The 23,488-nt window shown below is 37.9% G+C and overlaps 1 protein-coding gene across 1 annotated transcript in view; it reads left to right on the forward strand.

The window, feature by feature from the left end:
• The window catches only part of COL5A2 (collagen type V alpha 2 chain), a 166,680-nt gene that overhangs the window by 120,331 nt on the left and 22,861 nt on the right, over positions 1-23,488 (forward strand). Inside the window, exons 27-47 of the mRNA XM_075529347.1 lie at positions 558-656; positions 766-819; positions 1,826-1,879; positions 2,752-2,805; positions 3,529-3,582; positions 5,147-5,191; positions 6,573-6,671; positions 7,657-7,764; positions 8,036-8,089; positions 10,072-10,125; positions 10,343-10,396; positions 10,775-10,828; positions 11,217-11,324; positions 11,456-11,509; positions 12,421-12,474; positions 13,170-13,331; positions 16,152-16,259; positions 18,222-18,329; positions 20,722-20,775; positions 22,579-22,686; positions 23,218-23,271. Coding sequence (XP_075385462.1) covers positions 558-656; positions 766-819; positions 1,826-1,879; positions 2,752-2,805; positions 3,529-3,582; positions 5,147-5,191; positions 6,573-6,671; positions 7,657-7,764; positions 8,036-8,089; positions 10,072-10,125; positions 10,343-10,396; positions 10,775-10,828; positions 11,217-11,324; positions 11,456-11,509; positions 12,421-12,474; positions 13,170-13,331; positions 16,152-16,259; positions 18,222-18,329; positions 20,722-20,775; positions 22,579-22,686; positions 23,218-23,271 — 1,593 coding nt within the window. The remainder of the gene's footprint in view (positions 1-557; positions 657-765; positions 820-1,825; positions 1,880-2,751; positions 2,806-3,528; positions 3,583-5,146; positions 5,192-6,572; positions 6,672-7,656; positions 7,765-8,035; positions 8,090-10,071; positions 10,126-10,342; positions 10,397-10,774; positions 10,829-11,216; positions 11,325-11,455; positions 11,510-12,420; positions 12,475-13,169; positions 13,332-16,151; positions 16,260-18,221; positions 18,330-20,721; positions 20,776-22,578; positions 22,687-23,217; positions 23,272-23,488) is intronic.

Consider the following 23,488-nt stretch of genomic DNA (forward strand, 5'->3'; position numbering starts at 1 on the left):
GGTGCATTTTAAAATTGACCAAAAGTTTGCCAGATTCCTTTGAGATTGAAATTTCCTTGATTTGAAATTGAAATGATTTCCCTGACAGCAGTGAAAAAGTTGCAAAGATTGTATTCTTTCAAAATTGCCAGTAGTTTTGTATTAACGATGCTCTTATTGATTGGTTTCCTTCTGATTTTACATGCTTAAGAGAGAATTAGGTGTGAACTCTGAGAGCTTATATAATCTGTGCCCTTCCTTAACGGCAAATGTAAAATATACGTCTTGAATTTTCATGACCTGTCAGAAGACATGAAGATGAGACTTTTGTATAGAATAAAATCAGAATAATCTATCTGATCCAAATAATCAAAATAACATATCTGATTTAAATCCTAATATACAAGAACAAATTAGGTTTTTAAAATAACACTCAACTGTTTTGATTCCTTAAGATAAAAATGTAGGCTAAATGGTGCTCATATAACTTTTATAGTAAACAAAGTCCTGACAATTTAGGTGATGCAAAGCTCACATAGACTAATATGGAATTGACCGTAGTCCTGTAAATTCTTTAGGGTGCTCCAGGCGAAGATGGCCGCCCAGGTCCTCCCGGCTCCATAGGAATCAGAGGACAGCCTGGGAGCATGGGTCTTCCGGGACCCAAAGGTAGCAGTGTGAGTACATTATCTAATATGTTTGCCACTTATCATGTTCCTCATGTGGTGCCAGCATCTAATAAGGACATTGTACTAAAATTTCAAGCAACTTCTGCTTGTTCTTTAGGGTGACCTGGGCAAACCTGGAGAAGCAGGGAATGCTGGTGTTCCAGGGCAGAGGGTAAGTGTCTGTTTTCTCCTGTAAACAAAACAAAGCTATATAACCCTGGTGGTGTAGCGGTTCCACACTGGCCTGCCAGTCACATTGTCAGCAGTTCGAAACCACCAGCCACTCTTCAGGAGCGAAGCAAGCCTTTCTATTCCTGTACAGAGTTGGAATCACTGAAACTCACAGAGGCAGTTCTACTCTGTCCTATAAGGTTGCTATGAATTGGAATCGACTCAGTGACTGAGTTTCATATATATATATATATATATATATATATACACACACACACACACACATACATCATACACATACTAGTATGTGTGTTTGTATATTATGAATGTGTGTGCATACATATCAACTAAAACTGAACTATAACTAAAATGATGTATGTTACATATATTGTAAATAGGTAATAGATAATTTATATAAATATGTGTGTAGTATATATACCGTATATACTCGAATATAAGCCCATCCGAGTATAAGCCGAGGTACCTAATTATTACCTGGGAAACCAGAACAACTGATTGCCTCAAGAATAAGCCTAGGATAGGAAATGCGGGATGTGAAATAACACAGAGACCAGAGGGGAGAGACGGAGAGAAGCCACAGACACATCCTTAGCAGTTCAGCTGCCGGCATAAGTGAATCACTATGGGTGCTTCTGAGAATTGGAGCCGTCCACATCATGGGACGGCTCTGATTGGTTAGATGGGAGTAAACAAACATTCAAAGCCCTGCAGTGTCAGCGGGGCTTTGGATGAACACCGAAGGAACGGCAATCACCCACGAGATGTTACACCTCGCTGGGGTACCACTGACCCGTGTATAAGCCGAACCGCAGCTTTTCAGCACATTTTTTGTGCTGAAAAACCCGGATTATACATGAGTATATACGGTAATTTTAATGATATCTATTATGAACTCTTTAGTTTATAGTTTATATAAAGTTTATATAGTTTATATAAACTCTGTAGATTTAAATGTCTCACTTAACAAATTATATTTTATGATCCAGGGAGCTCCTGGAAAAGATGGTGAAGTTGGTCCTTCTGGCCCCGTGGGTCCTCCGGTGCGTGATATTTTAATAAGCATACACTCACATTGCAATTTTCATTGATGTCTGTCCTAGATCGTAATGTTTGTTCTCGAATAAGTCTCAGGAGAAGTGGATACTTAAGAAAGTACAAAATAGCACAAGATTTTTTGCTACAATGTTTGCTCTTTCACTTTAAACATTTTTAAGTCTCTGAAGGCAAAGGTTTTCTCTTTCTGAGTCATAGTTGAAGAATATATATGCTAAAGAAAATAGTGTTTGACCATTAAATTGCATAATCTATCTTATTTTAAATAGTTGATTTTAATCCAACTTCTTCTAATAGTATATCTTATAGGAACTTATTAAAAGTTTTTAGTTGGATCGGTGAAAGGGAGCCTATTTTCCTCTGATTTCTGCTTTTGTTTTAATTTTGTTCACTTAGGGTGTTTGGAATATGTTTGCTTCATCACAGGACAATTTAAATAGATTTCTAAAGTGTTTATTCCACTTTCCTTGGATATGTCAATGTTGAGGGCTTGAGTAATATATCTTATGACATTTAGAAATATACTACAAGGGGACTATTATTCTTTCAGATTAAATATGAAAAATAATGGATTTTTCCTATACTCAATTTTGTACAGCCTTTCTTTAATTTTATAGTTAATTCTACAAAATGGATCCCCAAAGAATTACATATGATCAGTCATTTCATTGCCTTTGGAAGAATATTTTCTTAGTAGAAAGGATTTCAAACATCACTGCTATATGACTTTTAATCTTAGTTTATTATATCATTAAACTAAAAAACATTTGAGACAAAGAAATATCAATATGGTTATAAACAGAGGGAAGCAGGCATAACCATCTGGATGTATTGCTGACATTTGTTTTTCCTGACTCAGGGTCTAGCTGGGGAAAGAGGAGAACAGGGCCCTCCTGGCCCCACTGGTTTTCAGGTACGCACTAATTCATCTTTCTATTTCTTCTTCCACTAACTTAAGTGGATTTTAAAAATATAAAAATTTATAGTTGGATGATGTAAAATTCTGCAATTAATAAAAAAGTCTCTTTTGAGGAATAAGATAAACATTGGCATAAAATTAGACATTTTTGTTCGAAGAGAAGGTACAGACCCTTATTAGAAAAACTGGACAAACCCAAAGCTATTAAAATGAAAAAGAATAAAAAGTTCTTGATATATCAACAAAGTTTAGTAATCTATTTTAAAGAAGTTTCTAGTTTTATTGGTAGTATTTTAAAATTATTGAATTTTTATGGCTGTCTAAATATATAAACATGGTAGATTATTGAATAACATATGTAATCATAATTTGGAAAAGAAAACCTTTCATGACTGAATTCAGTAATATCTTAGCAGCCCAAAATAGTGCTTTGGGAAATATAAAACTATAAATATAAAGAGTTTGTTAAATTTTTACATCTTTTTCCTAATTGGTGTGAACGTGAAAATCTAGCCATACAATGTGTTATGTGTAATGTGTCATGTTAGAAGATGTAGTTCTTTCATTCTGACTTGATTTAACCTGTGCCTGGTCAATTTCTTTTGTATGCAAACATCATTTTGGAGGCTTCATGAATTGTAGGAGGTCAACTGTCAACATTGGTGACCTATGAAAGTTTCACAGACCAACCATTTTATTTCCTTGATTTTGTTCTAGGGACTTCCTGGTCCTCCAGGCCCTCCTGGGGAAGGTGGAAAGCCAGGAGATCAGGCAAGTTTTTAAATAAAAATTGCAACGTTTAACAATCCCTGGCTTATAATAACACTTATGTATAAGATTGGATATTCATTTGCTTTGCGCATATGTTTTTTCTTTTAACCCTTAAACAGACTTGTTGTTAGGTGAGTCGAGTCAGCTCTGACTCAGAGGGACCCGATGGACAACCTTGGCTACTAGGGATATAAATTGAACCCTACTTCTTAGTTTCCCAGAATTATGTTCTTCACTCCTTGATATATTTTACCCTAATTATATAATTTTATTGGGGGTTTTATAAATTTTTATGAACAGATATTAACCATTTCCAACTGTTATTGTACTGGCATATAGGTTTATTTAGTTTATTTTTCTTCAAGTGATACTTTTATTCATCTTGCATTCAACATATATTTGCTGAGAATTCTGTATGCATGGTTCTAGTGGGCTCTGACTTTCTCCAACGGAATAAGAGAGATATGGTCCTTGCCCTTAGGTTACAGAATAGTAATGTGTAATATCATAGGGGAGGCACTATTTTTTATGAAAACATATAAGATGCACTTAATATAGACTTGGAGTTCAAGAAATTTTCCTAGCAAAAGTGATAGCGCTCATGAAATATGAAGGATAAATGGTAATGTTCTAAAGGAGGGAAGAAAAGAAGTGGAGCCAACAGCTGCAAATGTCCAGAGAATTGTTGACAAAATTAAGGCAATGATAGTAGTTCTGCATGTCTGTATATCAGGAATGTGGACCATATGTTCAAAAGAGAGGAGACTGGATGGATGACTCATGGAACAGATGATGGAATGTCTTATTTTGTATAAAATTTGTTCTACAGAATTACAGTAAGGAAGCAGATGAAGGAATTTTAAGTAGGAAATAATGTGGAATAGATTTAAGTTTTAACCACAAGCATGTTATAATGAAGAGAGCAAATTTAAGGGACAGATGGAAAGGCCAACTTGCTAGTCTTATTATCAGTATCAGAGAGAGGAGATTTGATAAGGCAGATTTCCTTAGTTAGGGCCAAATTAAAGCTTTTATTGTAGTCATGACTGTACTAGTTTAGATGTACAATTTCCAGCTGAGTGCTCTATCTATATGATGTGCTCAAAAAACAATAGAAAGGAAGTGAATTGGCACTATTAAAAGATCAACTCTTACTTAGGGGATCTTTATATCATCGTTCCTCATTAAAATATTTTCTTGTTCTCTTAAGGAATAAACAACAATTAGCAAGTATTTTGTTGCCTCTAAGAAATGAGTGGACTGTCTTTGTGGGATAATATTTCAGAGGTTCTCCGTGTCAAAAATAAAACACTCAAGCATAACAAAATGTATGTCTAGAAATGAATTTTTCATGAACTGTAAGAGGTATCCCTTTGTTGACGAAAGCATACATAATTGTCTTCAACAATAGGGGCTTAGTTAGTGCGGTAGATCTATGCACTTAATGCATTTATTCCAATGGTTTATTACTAGAGGTGAAGTGCGTTTTTGGAATATTTTCTAATAAATACACAAGAGCTGCTTCAAAGATGTTCTTTCAATGATTAAAAATACTTATTTTCAGGGTGTTCCTGGAGACGCGGGAGCAGTTGGCCCCTTAGGACCTAGGGTAAGTATTGTCTCCGCCATGATTGCTTTCTGCTGGCGTCACTTGAAAAACGCACTTTTACCTTCCAGGGAGTTTTATTTTAAGCATAAATTCTTTTACTAGATAAAAAATATCTTTTAATTGTAGTTTGTGTGCATGTTAGCCTGTTCTTTTGCTAGTCAGATTTGGGTTCCTGGTGACCATACTTTTCTTTCCTGGGTGCCTCCGTTCCATTGGCCATTCCTTCCTGCCCCTCCCTGCCGTTTGAGTTTTGTTTGAGGGTAAATGCTGCCATCTGGTTTCATATCGTTGGTTGTATTAAACATGCCTCCGAGTTGCCATTATTCCCTGTATGTGCCTGTGTGTTCCTTATGGGTTTGGCATTGGGCTTGACGTGTCTAGGGGCATACAGTCTCATGGTGTCCACTACAAGTGGGGATTTAGAGGGTTCTGAGGAATTTTCATTATTGTCCAATTCCATCTTTCCCTGAGCTTTCTGATATACCCTTATATTAGATCAGCAAATCTGGCATTTTTTAAATGATTTTGGACTTTTTTCTACTTTCTTTCTCTCTATGCAGGACTTGCTATTGTGATACTAGAGTGGTCATAGTAATAGCTAGGCACCATCTAGTTCTTCTTGTTTCTGGGTAGTGGACGCAGGTACATGTTCCATTAGTTCCTCAGACAAATGGCTTCCTTGAGTCTTTGATTTTTTTTTGTTCACTTTCCTTTGCTCTAAATAAGGAGAGAGAGAAAGTTGCATCTTAAGTGGTTGCTCCCAAGCTTTTGCGTATCCGGTCATTACTCCACTAGTAGGATGCAGAATGCTGTCTTGGTGGACTATGTTGTGCCAATTGACCTAGTTGTCATCTGAGACCATGGTTTTAAAGCCTCACATCCAGTGAGTCATTCCCTCAAGGTATTTGCTTCGAGCTAAGAAGATATCAGAACTTCGCTCTGCAGTAGCCTTGCATATAGTTACTGCGATTTAAATCCATGTGTATTAATATCCTCTGCCAATGCTACATCTAATTGTGGGTATATTCCCATTCCCATTCCAACAGCTGTTCAGCTTGCATGTCTACTATGTATTTACGTACTTGTAGATGTTGCTTTAAATTGCTGTGATTGCAGGATTGAGTACACAAGAGTAAAAGGCAAAGATAAATACTATTGAACAAAAAATAATGAAATATTTGTGATAAATATTTTGTCTTGTGAAGTTAGTATGTTTTTTCTTCAACGTTATTTCTTATCATTATATTAGGATACTAAGACCTAGTGACTGCTCATTTCTAAAAAAAAATTTCAGTAAGAGCCACTTTGAAGATTGCCGGAGACATTTTGATCCATTGGTAGATTGAAAACCGAGATTACTTAATATTCTACTTTCTGCTAGGGAGAGCGTGGAAATCCTGGGGAAAGGGGAGAACCTGGGATCACTGGGCTCCCTGGAGAGAAAGGAGTGGCTGGAGGACATGGTCCTGATGGTCCAAAAGTAAGTGCTTTCTTTTAAGACGCTCTAAAAGCGTTCCTTAATCAACACACAATGTTATGAGGATGTAGTTATCTTGCTTTTGCATAACAATTTGATTATGAATGTTCTTCAACAAACACTAAATTAGTGTCTCTAAAGATTTATTGGCAATAGAGTCAGCTGAACAAAAGGATTCTGTTCTCTCGTGGGACTTATGATGTAGTACATATAACAGTACATTTCCATAAAAAGCTATTCTTAAAGCTTATTTATAAAAATTTTAAATAATAGACTCCATAAAGAGGTGAGAACTTTAACAACTTTTATTTTATTGAGAGGCATTCTTAGTTATATGCTCTGTTTTCCTTGTTTCATTTTTAGGCAATCTGCTTACAAAATACACAAAAATTATGTTTTTGAAATATAAAACTACTATGCATTGTAAAGCAAAATTAGTTATCTTTTGTGCAGGGGGTCATTTTCTGATTGGTAGAAGATTATAAATACAACTTCTATATATACAAGTGAAGTGCAGTTTTCTAATTGTATAATATGAGGCCCCTTATATCTTCAGGGTTCAAAGTGATTGAATAAGTTATGCAATATGATCACTGAGGGACCTTCATTAAAGCTTACTACCACTAGCTTATTAGACTGAGAATTGAATATTTCTCTAGAGAGAATGCAATACCTTCTAACTTTATTAGTATCCCTATAGTGGTACTGACAAAAAGAGATAAAAAAAGAAGGCAAATATATCATTTTTATTTGAATTGATGATCACTTTTACAAAGGAAAAGCTTAACAACATAAAACAATCATCAGACAGGCAAATTATTATTTTATTTAATATAGCAATCCAGATAAATTTCCCCAATTAAAAATCTGAGCAGAGTTCCACTACATGAAAATACTCACATTCAACTGTGTTTTACAACCCAAACAGCAATTTCATTAGGGCAATCTTAATATACTGACGGGGTCTCTTACTGTTCATTCATTTTAGGGAAGCCCAGGCCCAAGTGGGACCCCAGGAGACACAGGCCCTCCAGGTCTTCAAGGAATGCCTGGAGAAAGAGGAATCGCAGGAACCCCTGGGCCCAAAGGTGACAGAGTAAGTCGTGTCCTTTCAGTTCATTCATTTAGACCTTGTATGCACAATGATTTTCTAGAGAAGCTTTAGCTTTCTATCATCTTGAGTCACAAGTAATTAATTCACTCAATAATTACATATGTATGTCTTAAGAAACTGCACACTGCAGGCACCATCATAGCCTCAAGAGGATGCTGCTATAGATGTGAGAAAACCCTGCTCACAGGAAGCTTCCTTGCAAGTGTGGGACAGATACACTCAGTGGATGAATTATGTTTCTGTATTTTCCCAGGGTGGCATAGGAGAAAAAGGTGCTGAAGGCACAGCGGGAAACGATGGAGCAAGAGTAAGTGATAACAGCCCTTTCCCTTCGCTGGACCAGAAATCAGCAGTCTCGTTAGCGAGGGATTTTGCCTGAACTGACCATGTCCCTTGGCAGCCAGGCTTTGGAGAATGATGACATTTCAGATTCACTGTTGATCGAGCGTGGACACTAAGTTCCCTTACTCTGGATGAAAGTGAGCCCCAAGTTGCCCTTTTTGAGATAATAGCATAAGCCACTTTTATGACACTGCGCGGTCAGAGCTTTTAGGGGTTGAAACACTTCATATCTTTCTCTATCTTCATTTTCTTTTAAGGGTAAACTTTACTTCTACAAAATGGCTGCTCTAAGGAGCTGGCCCAGACCTCATTCCGGTGCAGACAAGGGTTTGTAAAGGAGCCTATGTTATGATAAATGTTTCTCAATATTCTGGATGTGAGTGGTGAGAAAATTACTGCACACTCGATCATCATTAATGTTTCCATCAATAAAGAGATTAAATATATGAAAGGTACAGAAAGATGGCTGACCTCAAAGCATTACTTAATGCACCTCACAACAAGTCGTTTCACTAACTTTGTTATTACTAGATGCCATCAGGCTCACTTCCCATGTATAAACATTAGGTATTCAAAAAGAGAATACATTTGCAATATCAAGGACCATCTGACTAAGTAAGAGGTTAATATCTTCTCAGGCCTGAGTGATTATCTCTGTTTTTCAAGTTTTAGTTACAGTGACTCAGATGTACAATATTTCCTGGAATATTCCCTGACAATTGATGAACAATTCCTATTACAGTGTGACATGAATTGTCGTGTTTTAGAATAGCAGTTACCACCTCAAAGGGAGCTCAGTAGTACTATATTGGCTCTGTACATAAACCACTGTTACTATATTGCTTACATTAGCTTTTCATTGTAAAAGAAAGTATAGGTAGGTTTTTAGTCTAAATTGTCGTTACCTATTTTTGTATGTTCTGAAAAGCTACTTAAAGGTGAACTGCTTGACTTTCCCATGATCTTACTTTAAAAATGCAATATAATGGAGTCAGCATTTAGAGAATGCTTTTTATTTAATGAGAGCAATACGTTGCTTTAACAATGAGGCAGTTTATAAAACTTAGTGTACAGTAGTACTAAAGGGACATAAATGAGTAATACATTTCCTCTACAAAAAAAACAATGTGAATGTAAGCAATGAGGTGACCTTTATATCTAACGATGTTATTTAAGAAAGTAAAGTAGGTAAATTTTTGGAAAACTGTTATTCTGATATATAGTCAGAGACCATTATCGTATAATTTTCTAACGTTCTTATAAAAATATGACATTGAGAAGCCAGTGTCTTCAGTAAAACATTTAGATAGTAAACAACCAAAGAGTATCCTGGCTGCGTATGGAGTGGCAATACACAAGTGTAAGACAAATTGCTTTGGAAAAGACTTCCACAGAGTCCAGGATTGAAAGATTTCGGCCTTGTGCCCCACAATGACAAGTGTGTTCCCCATGTGACATCTCTTTACACTTTGAGTGTCACAAGCACCTTTTTATCTCAGAGGAATGTGGAGAACTAATGCTTTAGTCACATTTCACACTTTCAGTGAAAATGAGTAATCTTATATAATTATGTTATAACTCAAGAATGCAGTTGCTTTCTACACCGAAGAAGACTTGCTTCAAAATTGATATTAACAAATATACTCAGAAGTTAGGACACTGTTAAAAATAGCATTGATTTAGATCTAATGTTCAACGACAGTTTAATGTATTTAAGCATTGATTTGGATTTTAAAAAAGTGTAAAGAAATGTGATGGTATTGTGTTAAACAGGATGGAAACTCTTGAGAACACAAATATAGAGAAATTTTATTGCTCATTGTAAATAGTATTTTTACCCAAACAGCCAACCTGTAACAAAATAGTCTCTTATTTTGCGGTTTAATAAGTGGCTTTCTGTGTCTTCTTTCCCCCTCCTGATTTCTATGTTCTTCCCCTCAATGACAGGGCCTTCCTGGTCCTTTGGGCCCGCCCGGTCCTGCAGGCCCCACTGGAGAAAAGGTAAGGTCAGGGGTTGTTATTTTGTAGGCCCAAAGTTATAAGACATTGCTCTGGATTTTAAATATATTTTTCACCCATAAAATATGATTGTGTACGGCATTATCATAGAGCCCTCCCTCCGCCCCATTGTTTCCCCACACATAAACCCCACATCCTACAATTAGATTAGGTTTTTGATTTTGCTGTGGATGATAACCATCTAAACTCTGCTTTCCAGGGTGAACCTGGTCCTCGAGGTCTAGTTGGTCCACCTGGCTCTCGTGGGAATCCTGTAAGTGACTGTCCTTGTATGTCCTTTCATGTAAGATTGAACAGTATCACATCCATCCTTTGTCTTCATGCTTACATAAAACCAGGTCTGCTTGTTTAGGCTATTTATAGCTTCCTGGTTTTCAACTTTTAATTAAACTTAAAAATGTTATTATAGTACATTAGACTCTTTGAAACGTTTGTTTTGGACATTTTGTTTATGTATATTGTATCTTGTATTTGTATATTGTATCACCTTTGAGAATCTTCCTCAAACCGTCGCTGCAGGGTTTCTCTGTATGTGTGTATTTTAAGCCTTGTCAAATTGTGTACTTGTGTTTTTAAGCACTGTTCCTCACTCGTATATGTGGAAGCTATAGTAAACTTGGTCTTCTCATAGGGCTCTCGTGGTGAAAATGGCCCCACAGGAGCTGTTGGTTTTGCTGGACCTCAGGTATATCATTTTCCACGTAGCCTCAGTTTGTAAATGAACCGTCTTCTTGTGAGAGCACAGCATCTGATTAATGATCATCGTTATATGTTGTGAGCTTTGTTAAAGATTCTGGAAAGTACAGTTTTATAGTCAATAGTCTCATTTCCAATTTATTTTTTCTTAGATTAGCTTTGGAATTGATGAGTTTGGAGATTTGTTATGATAAACACGTGGTGGGATGGTTTATTTTTCAGGCTGTGTTGCAAAGATCTCGTCAGTGTTGAATTTTCTCCTAATTACAAAGAAGCATTTAAAATAAATGACCAAATGATCTGCTAGCAATTGTTATTGTGGAATACTTTGCCTATAAATGTTACAATTAATTGCTTATCTGTGCAATTGTCTATAGGGGCCCGATGGGCAACCTGGTGTAAAAGGTGAGCCTGGAGAGCCAGGACAGAAGGGAGATGCCGGCTCTCCTGGACCACAAGGTCTGGCAGGATCCCCTGGTCCTCATGTGAGTTAAGGGTGTGGAGTGGGGTTGGTTTGAGGATGTGGAAGGACGTCCTTTGAGTTTATTGACCCAAAGCATATATGAGCCAGTTTTTCTAATTGCTGGAATATGCTTTTGTTTTTATTTCTCTTTAGGGTCCTAATGGTGTGCCTGGACTAAAGGGTGGTCGAGGAACTCAGGGTCCGCCTGTAAGTTAATTTGAAATTCTGGGGTGTTATGACCAGCTAGTCATAGACATACAGTGTTTTGTGGACCACTTTAAATTTACTTTTAGTATGGAGCTATAACAATAAAATTTTACTTGCATCAATTACACAGTAAAATGGAAAGAACTCTTGACTTAGCCTTCTGGATTAAAATCAGTTTTGTTACCTTGGAGATCCAGCTGTCCCATCAATAATGTACATGTGCATCCATGTACAAATGATTAATGTAAAAGCATTTAGTATAATAATTATGTATAAAATTTTAAGAAGATTTTATCTCTAGTTGTATAGGTAGGTTCAGGATAAATGAAAATACCATGAAATAAGTAGTGTTCTTCCTATTGGTTAACATGAAATTAATAGGAAAACAGGTACATGTTATATTGAGAAAAATCATTCTGAACATACAAGGTTCCCTAAAGGCCTAAGTCTCCTTGTGAAAATAGATGACAGGCCACAATGAATGGCACATAACCACAGGGGGGAGAACAGCAGACACCAGAGACAGCGGTTGGTGTGAGATATGAAAATAATAACATTCTATAATCTATCAGGGGGCCACGAGGACGGGGAGAGGGAAGAAGGAAGAAAAAGAGGAGCTGATCCCAAGGGCTCAATAGAACGTAAATGTCTAGAAAATAACCATGGCTACATATGTACAAATATGTCTGATACAATTGATGTATGGATTGCAACAAGAGTTTCAAGGGGCCCCAAAATATATACATAAATTAAAAATTATATAAATCTTAAATATATATACATACATTAAAAATATATAAATCTTAAAATATATACATAAATTTAAAAATAATTTGAAAATAGATTACAGGAAAGTACACCTAATGAATTAGTATTCCTTTTAATTTGCTGAGATGCCATTGTATTTCTAGGGTGCTACAGGATTTCCTGGTTCTGCTGGCAGAGTTGGACCTCCAGGACCTACTGTGAGTCAAAGCAGTCATTCAAATCATTGACAGTGGCATAATTGTAAATATATATGTGTGGCTTTATAGCTCACTGCCATATCTCTGTTGAGAGAGTTGTAGATGTATATAGATACATCTATATGCATTTAATTTAGCCTTCATTTATTCTTTTATTTTATTAATTTTCCTATTTTGATCATTGTTTCCCAATTATTCATGCTGGTATTTTGTCAAAGCAAATTTATATTTAATAATCCAATATTTGGGGGGAGTTTATTTATACACTCTTTTGAGCCTCCATGTTTGAGCATTAGTCCACTGAGGTACTAAGTAATCAGTCCCTTTAGTCAGAAAGCACCTCTGAAACTTTCTTTAATAAATGCCATTCTTTTATTGTAAGATGAGGTCAGATAATTAAATATTATATATTCATTGTTGGAGCAGAGCCTTCAAGAAGTAGAAATTGAAAAAAAAGTAGAAATTCCAGTTAATGTCTTCACTCTTAGTAATAACTGAAAGGAATTGTCTAAAAGTGATATGTAGCTTTTCTCCTGTGGGGATTCAGCTACAGCTGTTTTTTGTTGTGCTTTGTTTAAACACACAGAATTACTTATTACCTAACAGGCTTCTCCAGCAGATGCTGGGAACATAACTTCATTTCCTCACACTTGGCTTTCACTTCGCCCTCCGGGGTGTTTCTGTCTCTCTCCTAGGGCGCTCTAGGACCTGCTGGGCCGTTAGGCGAACCTGGAAAGGAGGGACCTCCCGGTCTTCGTGGGGATCCTGGCTCTCATGGGCGAGTGGGAGATCGAGGACCAGCTGGACCCCCTGGCGGCCCAGGAGACAAAGGGGACCCAGGAGAAGATGGGCAGTCTGTAAGTCCCGCGCCTCCATTTTCGACCAGCCCTAGTGGAGAAACGTAGCACCATCGCTGCTGTCTCCTGCCATCTAGTAATACTCATCGTCCCTCCGCAAGAAAACCGCATCCTGGACACACGCCCAGGACCTTGTAATACTCAGCGGTTCTCAACCTTCCTGACGCCGCCACCCTTTCACACAGCTCCTCATGTGTGGTGACCCCCAACCATAACATTATTTTCGTTGCTACTTCATAACTGTAGTTTTGCTACTGTTATGAATCGGGCGACCCCTGTGAAAGTGTCATTTGACCCCCAAAGGGGTCGCCACCCACAGGTTGAGAACCACTGCTTTGGGTGCTATGCATTTTTAATTTATAATTTTCTTATGGAGAAATATATATGTATGAATATGATGTTCAAAACTTAGACAAGAAAATAATTGTCTTTAAATACTTGAGCTGTAGGAAGAAAATTTATTTTTAAAATATTATTTTATTTATTTTCCAGTCTGTTTAGGCATGTCTTTATACAGATAGCTGTTTTAAATTTTTTGATTTTGAGATGACTGCAGATTTGAGTACAGTTATTAGAAAGAATGCAGAACAATCCTGTGTACGCGTTATGTAGGATTCTTTTTAAGCTGGGAGTTAATACATCATTCCATAGTTCAATCACATCAAGCATCATTGTACAATTGCTACCACAATTCATTTCCAAACATTATCTTCCTTCCTGAAACCTTGACATTGTCTCCCTTTTAGCCCCCTTGTCCTCCACTCCCACAGTCCCCTCAGAAACCCTTATTCTACTAGCCATCCCTGTGGGTTCATCAACCTGGGTTTACTATTCTGAAAAGCAGAAAACCATGCAACACAAACTCAAGAAGGTGACACCCCTCCCCGCCAATGACATAAACCCCAACAGGAACCAACAGAACACAAAACAAAATAGAAAATGGTGAAAACTAGATCAGGCCTAATGTGTATCAGACAGAGGATCAACTGACAAGATTTTAACTGTTCACATCAGGTTTTTTCTTGACCTTCTATAGTCACCTCTCCAATGTGCTCTGCTTAGTAACCCTTTCCTCCCCTCCCTCACCGGAGGCTTATTTCCTATGTTGTTCTCACAAATGAATCTTGGGCTCCCACTGTCATCCACAGCTTTCTGCACACTGATTTCTCCCAAGTTAGCCTCTGATACTATGCCCTCCTTCAACTTTGGATGCTATGATTTACTATCCCTTGATGACTGATGGTGGTGTGCTTGTTCCATGCGGACTTAGTTGACATCTCACTTAGATGGTTGCTTGTTTGGAAACAAGCCTTTAAGCCCCCAGATGCTATTTTATCTGCTAGCTGGGCACCATCTACATTCTTCGCCACAGTTTCCTGTAGCACCCATCACCTCTGTGTTCCCTTCCAAGGGTGAGTCTTGAGCAAGGCCATGATGTAAGAATAAGTTGTTCTTAAATTGGAGCTAGGATTAAGTTTTACACAGTTTTCTTAGTAGTAACACCCTACAAAACTATAATACTCTGTCACAAGCAGGATACTGTCACTCATATAGTACTCGGAGCTTGTTCTGCTATTTCTTTTCTTTTTAAATTTTATTTTTTACCTTTTTTTTGAAAAGTACAAAAGTTTTTCTCTGAGTAGTTACTTCTTTCATCCAGTCAATATTAAAATTTGGTCTTTAAATTCCTTTTTAACTGATAAGTCACTTTCATCTTTGAGTAACCTTAGCAATTTTAGGTGGATCAAAAAACGTATGTGTATTTGGATACTGGGATATGTAAAAACACATTGTTTCTAAGATTCTAGTTCAAAGAAACCAGTTCCTGCACTGGTCTAGTCCAAAAAGAATATGCATAAGCATGTATCTGTTTTTTGTAGACAACAGACAAATTGTCTTAGTGAACATTTGTCTTAATCCTTCGGGTTAGGGTCCCTTCAAACATAGTCCCAATCAAGACTAATTTCCGAGGTGGTCTGCTGGGCCAGTTGCATTGAAGGCAGAGAGACCAGTTCAGAAGATTTTGTACCCCAAAACACACCCACTGCCATTGGTTGCTTCTGATTCATAGTGACTACGGGTAGCATTTCTGAAACGGTAAATCTTTAGGTGACCAAACGAACTTACCGGCTCCTGAGCAGTGGTTGGTGGGCTTGAACTACCCACCCTGCAGTTAATACTCCAATGCCTGGCCAACAGCACAACCAATATCAACTGTGTCCTTGTAATTCCAAAGGGGTAAGCATGATAGATTTTCTCAAAACATTCAAGGCTTATTAAAAAGGTGTAAGAAAATTGGAAACTACATTGGTGAGAAAGAGGCTCGGAAGGTTGAGCCATGGAATTATTTTCTATCACAACAGCGTACCTACTCCTTCTTCAAGGAATGCAAGAGCTGTCTTCATGAGAATTTTGTTGGGAAGCCTGACCCCTATCTACCTTACAACCCTGCTCATGCCCCTTCCAGACCAATACTCCAAGAACATGTAAATGGAACAGGAGTTAAGGCCTTGCAGATTCCAAAGCATCCATTTGACATGGTGTAAATTGAAGAGCCCGGCATTCTGTGGGGGAAGGGTTAGAGAGCTGGAGATACAATCCTGAGAACTGTATAGATCTTTGGATGATAGGTCAAAAATAATAATGTCTCATGTTGATACGTTTGCTTGATTCTGGTCTCTGTTTTACCCTTGGCTATCATTAAAGCATAACGAAACAGAGGACTTGTTGACATTTCTGTAGAGCTGGTGCGTATGATACCGTGATGGGATCCACGTTTACCCTGACGAACGTCTAATGGTACGTTCTCCTTAACACTAGGGCCCAGATGGTCCCCCTGGCCCAGCTGGAACGACCGGACAACGAGGAATCGTCGGCATGCCCGGGCAACGTGGCGAGCGAGGCATGCCCGGGCTGCCTGGCCCTGCTGTGAGTTGGCTTCTGGTTCTGTCCGTGCAGTAGAGTTTGTGTGGAGACAATAAGTCAGTGTTTTTGCTTAATGAGCATATTTAAGTAGCTTAGGTAGCTATAGACAGACAGTTTTTATTTTAAGGTATAAATGCTTTCTCAAAGGTCAAATTCTTCACTTAAGTACCTTGAAAAATCTTTGGAAAATATACTTGTTAAACCTTTTGGCTGGAGAAGTGGGCACTGAAGCCTATGAATTTTTGATAATAGTTAAATATTTCATCAAACAGTAAAAGATCTATGGAGCTAGAGAAATGGGGTAATATGATGGTGAGTAGGTAGTATTTAAAAAAATAAACACGCTTTAACAAAAATATCTATATTTCATAATTCTTTAAGTTTTTGTAAACCATCAAAGCTAAGAATGAGCTAAACTAAACTGAGTAGGATTACAAATGAATGTTGGATGAGCAGGAAGAGATCTTAAAGCTGATGTTCTTTTACTTGAAAGGAAAAACAATTTTTATTGCATTGGATCTAGACCTAGATGTTACTTCTGGGGCTCTAGGACTGGAGATATGTGAGTAGGTGGCCGAAATTAGCAGACCAGAAGTTAAGGGATGTCTTGTTGTTATTAGTAGTGAAATGGGGATATATGTGGATCAGACAAAGCAGTAAAAATCATATGTTTATTGGAAAATTAAACTTCTGAAAACTATCCATAGGTGACTATGGTAGCTATAACTAGAACCACAAAATGCACACCTGCTCTAGAGACAGCAAGTATCAATGTAATCTGTTCCATTCCCCACACTAACTAAATGAGAGAATTCAATTTATCCAATCATAGTGCAATCCCATTTCAATTATATTCATTTCCCCCAATTGTGTATGCAGTATTACTTCCTTTGATCTTAATCGTAAGTGACATATCAGATCTCATAAATCAAAGGAGCATAGTCCTCCAGATTGTCAAACTCATACTCCAGCTACAAGCTTGGAGAGTCCCATACACCCTTACTTCTGTCCCGCTTGCTACAAATTCAAGGGTTTTCCACCACATCCTCTGGATGTCAGCAATAAACTCAAGGACCCTTAGGATCTTCCCCCACATAATCTGACCTACCGACTTTCAATTACTCCTGGTTTGAGAACTCCCGAGAATGACTTACTAAAGTCACCGAGAATGCTGTACTTATGGTTACAGTTTTATTACAGTAAATAGGATACAAATGGAGGGATCAGAGGATGATATCTTATCTCACAAAGGAATGTGCTCTCTTTGCACAGGCATCAGTTATGGATCACTAACCAGAAAGTCTTCAGAGCGTTTGTGCTCAGTCTTTATTGAATCATTACCTAGTTATTTGTGATTGGTAGGATGATGCCGTCCTCCCCCAGCGGGCTGATACCACTAAATGGTGCTCCTTGGCACGGCCAGGATCCATTCAAGTCACAAGACTCACATAGCCTGTTAGATAAATGGTCTGGTGGATGTTGTTACTTTTGAGTTAGCTCCAGCTTCTGTACTTTAGCTGTAACAGAAAGGCTGCCCTATTCGGTCTCAAATCATCTCCATGATCACTGCTATGTGTGAGTTCAAGGTGGTGATTGTGTCAGCCCATCTCATTGAGGGTTTTCCTTATTTTCATTTATCAGAGCCCTCTTCAAAGTCATTTCAATTATTGGGTAAATTGCAAGGTTTCAAAGGGTATCTTTCAGGAATCAAGGGCAAAACCCAAATTCAATGGATAAAGGTAAACAGACCACCACCAGCATCACCCTTTTCATTTGTTTGTTTTGCTGTGTCAGACAAGAAGAGAGCATGTCTCTGAGGGTGCATTGTAGTGGCATGTGTGTTATAGGATAACATGTGATTGGTATGGAAAGCTGGGCTACAGCTGCATTTGATACAAGTTAATATGAACTGAAATTCTGGAATTTTTTTCAGAATTAGTTGGTATATTTATACTTTTATTTCAGGGAACACCAGGAAAAGTTGGACCAACTGGTGGGCCAGGAGATAAAGGTCCCTCTGGACCTGTGGGACCACCGGGCTCAAATGGTCCCGTAGGGGAGCCTGGACCTGAAGTGAGTACGGCATGAAAATAGCTCTAACGCATGCTATCTCGGGGCCATCAGACCATCTTTTTTCATTGAGAAACCAATTTAGAAATTGCTTCTACATTTGGCCTTAAGAACACATGGTAGTGATATTAGTATTGGGTGTGCTCTCCTTCCCTGGGAGTTGGTTAAGTGATGGGATGAAGAAGAGGGATCGAGATTGGTTTCTTCGCACGGACCTTGGTCTAGCCTAGAGTTAAACATTTTAATTGATTTACGTTCTTGCCAAATCATTTGGAACGTTAGAAGACACATCCATTAATCTTCCCCCTTGTTCTTATGTCAGCCTATAATGGTACATTTTTCAAACTTACCAAGATTTATGGTGATAGGATTAATATCACTGTGACATCCGTGAAAAGGGCAAACTAAAGGGCAAACTAAAGTAAAGGTCATTTTCCTTGCACGTCACTCCAAACTCTCAAGGCACCTAGATGGCAGGTTCCCTTAAGGTAGTTTGAGTGGGAATTAGAGTGTGAAAAGGAATTTGAGAAGTTTCAGATGGGAAACGCCTCTCTTCCGAGCATGTATGAGTAAATCACAGAACAGTTTAATGCCGTATTAACGTCAGATTTTCTTGAGACAATACTTTTCAGAGAAAATTTTGATCAAGTGATGAAACTGTAGATCTTAAAAATAAATCTAAAACAAATAACAAGAGAAACCCCTCTATCGTATGTATGTATATATATAAACACTAATATATATGTATATATAAACTGCTCTAGAAATAAGACCATTTGTGTGTGTGTGCTCGTGTAAGAGTCTGGCCTTGCTTTTTCAGAGCAGTTTAGGTTCACTGAAAAGTGGAGCAGAAAGTTCGCAGAGTTTCCAGATCTCTAGATGCGTTACCTTCCCACCAACTTCCCTCCACCCATAGTTTCCCTATTACTAACATTGGAATGGATTTTCATTACAGTTGATGAGTCAATAGTGATACATTATTGCTAACTAAAGTCTATGGTTCACAATGGGTTTCATTCACTTTTCCTGGTGTATAGTTATCTGGCCTTCGACAATACACATCAGCTATTCACCATTATAAGTGTCATGTAGGATAGTTTCATTGCCTATAAAATGTCCAGTATGGTCCATCTATTCATCCCACCTGAAATGCTGAAATCCTGGCCCACCCTGAAGTTTTTACTCTCCTTATAGTTTTACCTCTTTAGTCATGCTCTCCATTTGGAACTTTTATCTATATTAGAATATCTTATTACAAAATTTCAAGGCTACTATTTGGAAAAAAATCTTAAGAATAGAAAAATATTCACTGTTAATATGTAAATAAAAATATAAAATGCTCAAATTTTAATTGCAGGTAATCTCAAAGGATTTGAATTTTTAAATATCTTTAAAATTAAAAATGCAAGTGGGGAATTTAGATTACATAAGAATTAATAATTTTACAAGTAATTCAGAGTAGTCAAAAAGAAGGCAGAAACCTTTTTTATAATTGAGGCTTCCAAATATGATAATTTATTTTGGTAGAAAAGACATGGATAGGGGAGGAGATGAGTCAGGCAGGGTGCAATGTAGCACCGATGACGAATACAGCTTTCCTCTAGTTCCTAAATGCTCCCCCCCCTCACCCCCCAACTATCATGGTCCGAATTCTACCTTGCCTTGCAAGTCTGGATAGAGCAGAGGATGTACACTGGTGCAGATAGGAGCTGGAGGCACAGGGAATCCAGGGCAGATGATACCTTCAGGACCAGGGGTGTGAGTGACGATACTGGGAGGGTAGAGGGTGAGGGGGTTGGAAAGAGAGAACCGATTACAAGGATCTACATGTGACCTCCTCCCTGGGGGACAGCCAACAGAAAAGGGGGTGAAGGGAGACATCGGGCATGGCAAGATATGACAAAATAATGATTTATAAATTATCAAGGGCTCATGAGGGAGGGGGAAACGGGGAGGGTGGGGGGAAAAAGAGGACCTGATGCAAAGGGCTTAAGTGGAGAGCAAATGCTTTGAAAATGATGAGGGCAAAGAATGTACAGATGTGCTTTACACAATTGATGTATCAATGGATTGTGATAAGAGTTGTGTGAGGCCCTAATAAAATGTTTTTTAAAAAGAGGAATGGGAAAAAGGAGAGGGAATCTTTAAATTGGGGCAATATTTGAGAACTTTGCATTGTTATTAATCAGTAAAAATCCTAAAAGAACAAATGTCTAACATTCTATTGGAATTATGTTCTAATGGAATTACTAATAATAATTTTAAAATTCAAATCAAGCAGAAAATTTAAATGAAAAAGAAAGGAAAAGATGAAAAATGTGTGATAGTTTTTCTGGCAGTTAGAATACATTCTTTCACTAGTCAGTTAATTATTTTCAAATATACTTCTTCATAGGGTCCTGCTGGTAACGATGGTACTCCAGGACGAGACGGTGCTGTCGGAGAACGGGTGAGGCCATTTTAACGATCAAAACATCTGCAGCAATATGAAAGTGAAATCTTTGTAAAACTGAAACATAAAGCCACCCTTCTTCCTGATCAGCTTCAATGCAGCTTTGGGCTTTCTCATATAACCACCTTTTAAAAAGGGTTTTGGTAGAGTTTGTAAATGAAGAGAGATTCAAATACAGAAAGGTGGATGACATGCTTATGAAGTGTCGGAGAGCAAAGCACTTTTGCATTTTTGGCTCATCATAAAGGCTTTAGATGAGGATGTATCTGGAGTGCTTTAAATTTCAAACCCACATACAAAAGCATGAAAACAGAAAGTTTCCACCACCATGTACATACTTTATGTGTCTGATACCTATGTGATCGAGCATTTTTGTGTTTAAAGTATGTAGGATGGCTAGGCATTGAAAAACACTGTCGTGCTGAAACTCTGGGAGTTCCAGGAGACACCTGGTGGAGGGGTTAAATGCTAACCAGAAGATGGGGGTGGGGCCAATTAGGCTGCTCTGTGGGAGAAAGATGTGTCAGACTTCTTTCCCAAATACCACGGCCTTGGGTGCCTTGTGGAGAGTTCTACTTCTCCCTGTAGGGTCACTGTGTGTTAAAACGGACCCGGTGACCATTTCCTTGTTGTGGGGGTTGGTTTCGGTTTCTAAGAGAGGAGAAAGGTTTTGTGGGTGCTGGACTAAGTGCTTCTCCCATGGAGAGTACTTGCAGGGACGCAGATTCTGTTAGCATCTGAGCGTCTGCTTGGTCACCTTACCTTATTTGGTGCAGGAGTCTTCAAAGGCTTTGTTGGTACACTCCCTGAAATGCTTATGAACATGTGTAAACCTCTAAGCATATGTTTAGTTCACTTCTCAGGAAAAATTCATCATTTCCATAATTGCGAAGGAGGTAATACCTGGTAAAATTTTAATGTACAAGCATTTTAAATATATTTTTTCAAAATCTTGGGTTTGTTTTTAAACTTAGTTTATTATAAATATCTGTCAAAAAACTCAGTTACCACCAAAATTTATAATGTCTGGCAAATGGCAAACTCGGTAATCAAATTATAAGTAAATAGTCTGATATACTATATAGAATGTCGCATGTCCAACTACAGTCTTCTAAGTCAACTAACTATGTTCAAAAGTTTCCACACAACACTCCTCTCACATCTGATTTCTTAGTACGTAGTCATGTGAGGTTTGGAGCCTTGTCAAAAATGTGTCTCCTGTATAAATTAAGGAGCAGCCTCTTTCTTTGCAAATTTCTGCTCGCTGTATTCTCCAGCGAAGTACACCTGCTGGAGAATTCCCTTCGTTTGGGGCCCTCAGGTATTCACACTTGAATCACGAAAAGGTTGCAGGGGGTATGCGATCAGTTATTCTTTTTTAATGACCTAGAAAGGGCAATTGGTAACAGAAATATAGGAAAGGATGCTCAAATATCAGTTTCTGAAAGACTCCATCAGAATTGAAGATCTGGAGGTGGATTAACTTAAAGCTATCCCTGATCTCACACTCCCTGGAAGACTTTACGTCTGTACCCGGAGTAGGCAGGCAGCTCAGCTTGAAGACTGCTGGCCCAGGAAACATGCCAAGCGCAGGAGTTGACTACTCCTGCACCAGCCGTCGTGAACAGGGATGGTAGAAGGGAGGAAAGAAGTCTGAAGTCATCTCACTCTTTCCTAGTTGACTTATAATAAGAGAAAAAATATGTTCTTTCCCCTCGATGTGGACAGCATGGACACATGGGCTACCAATGTTTTCGAATAAATATATTAAGATGCCACTCTAATGGTTGATCTTGTCAGGGTGATCGTGGAGACCCTGGGCCTGCAGGTCTGCCTGGATCGCAGGGTGCCCCTGGAACCCCTGGCCCTGTTGGTGCTACTGGAGATGCAGGGCTAAGAGGAGAGCCGGTAAGAGGGGAGTCAATCTTGTACTGGGTGTCATGCATGTGGATATGCTGTATTACAAGTCATACATGTACATTTGGCTCAAGAATCTAAACAAAAAATTGCTAAATATCCAATGATGTATGAACTATATGCATTTTTGGTCTTAAATGAAATTTTTTTTTGTTCTAAGAGAAATTTAAAAACTCTTGAAGCTGTGATTTTTATCATCTAAACTATTATGATTTTTAGGAGATGTAATTAGGAAGCCATCTATTCCTATCAGGATCTAAAGCCTCAGACACCTTTTAGAGTGTTTCTGTGCAGGGAAGTCAATGAAAAGAATTCCCTGTAGAAATATCAGTGGAGTTATAATGAGCTTGTGTTTACCTGCACATGGTCATTGGTCTGACTTTAATCATTCAACATAAAAATATATACATAGATTGCACATATAAACACCCAACGACTGACACATATGTTTATACTCCATATCTATACACCTATGTATATCATATCTTTATTATTTATTAATTTTTCCAAAATTTCTTTTAGGGTTCTCGGGGTCCTATAGGACCACCTGGTCGAGCTGGGAAACGTGGTTTACCTGTAAGTTCTCAATTTTATGTAACAAATATTTTCTGATAAAAAATGCAAGTATAACTTAAGATTCATGAAATAAAATTACTGAGTTCCTCAAACTTTCAACAAAATATTAATATAAAATAATACTCTGAATTTTCATTTTGCTTCTATAATTGAAATACATCTTCTCTGAATTTATCTATGGATTAGTTCGTTAATACATGAAGACTTTCACACTCAT

The sequence above is a fragment of the Tenrec ecaudatus genome, chromosome 13 (genome assembly GCF_050624435.1).
Source record: "Tenrec ecaudatus isolate mTenEca1 chromosome 13, mTenEca1.hap1, whole genome shotgun sequence".
NCBI lineage: Eukaryota > Metazoa > Chordata > Mammalia > Afrosoricida > Tenrecidae > Tenrec > Tenrec ecaudatus.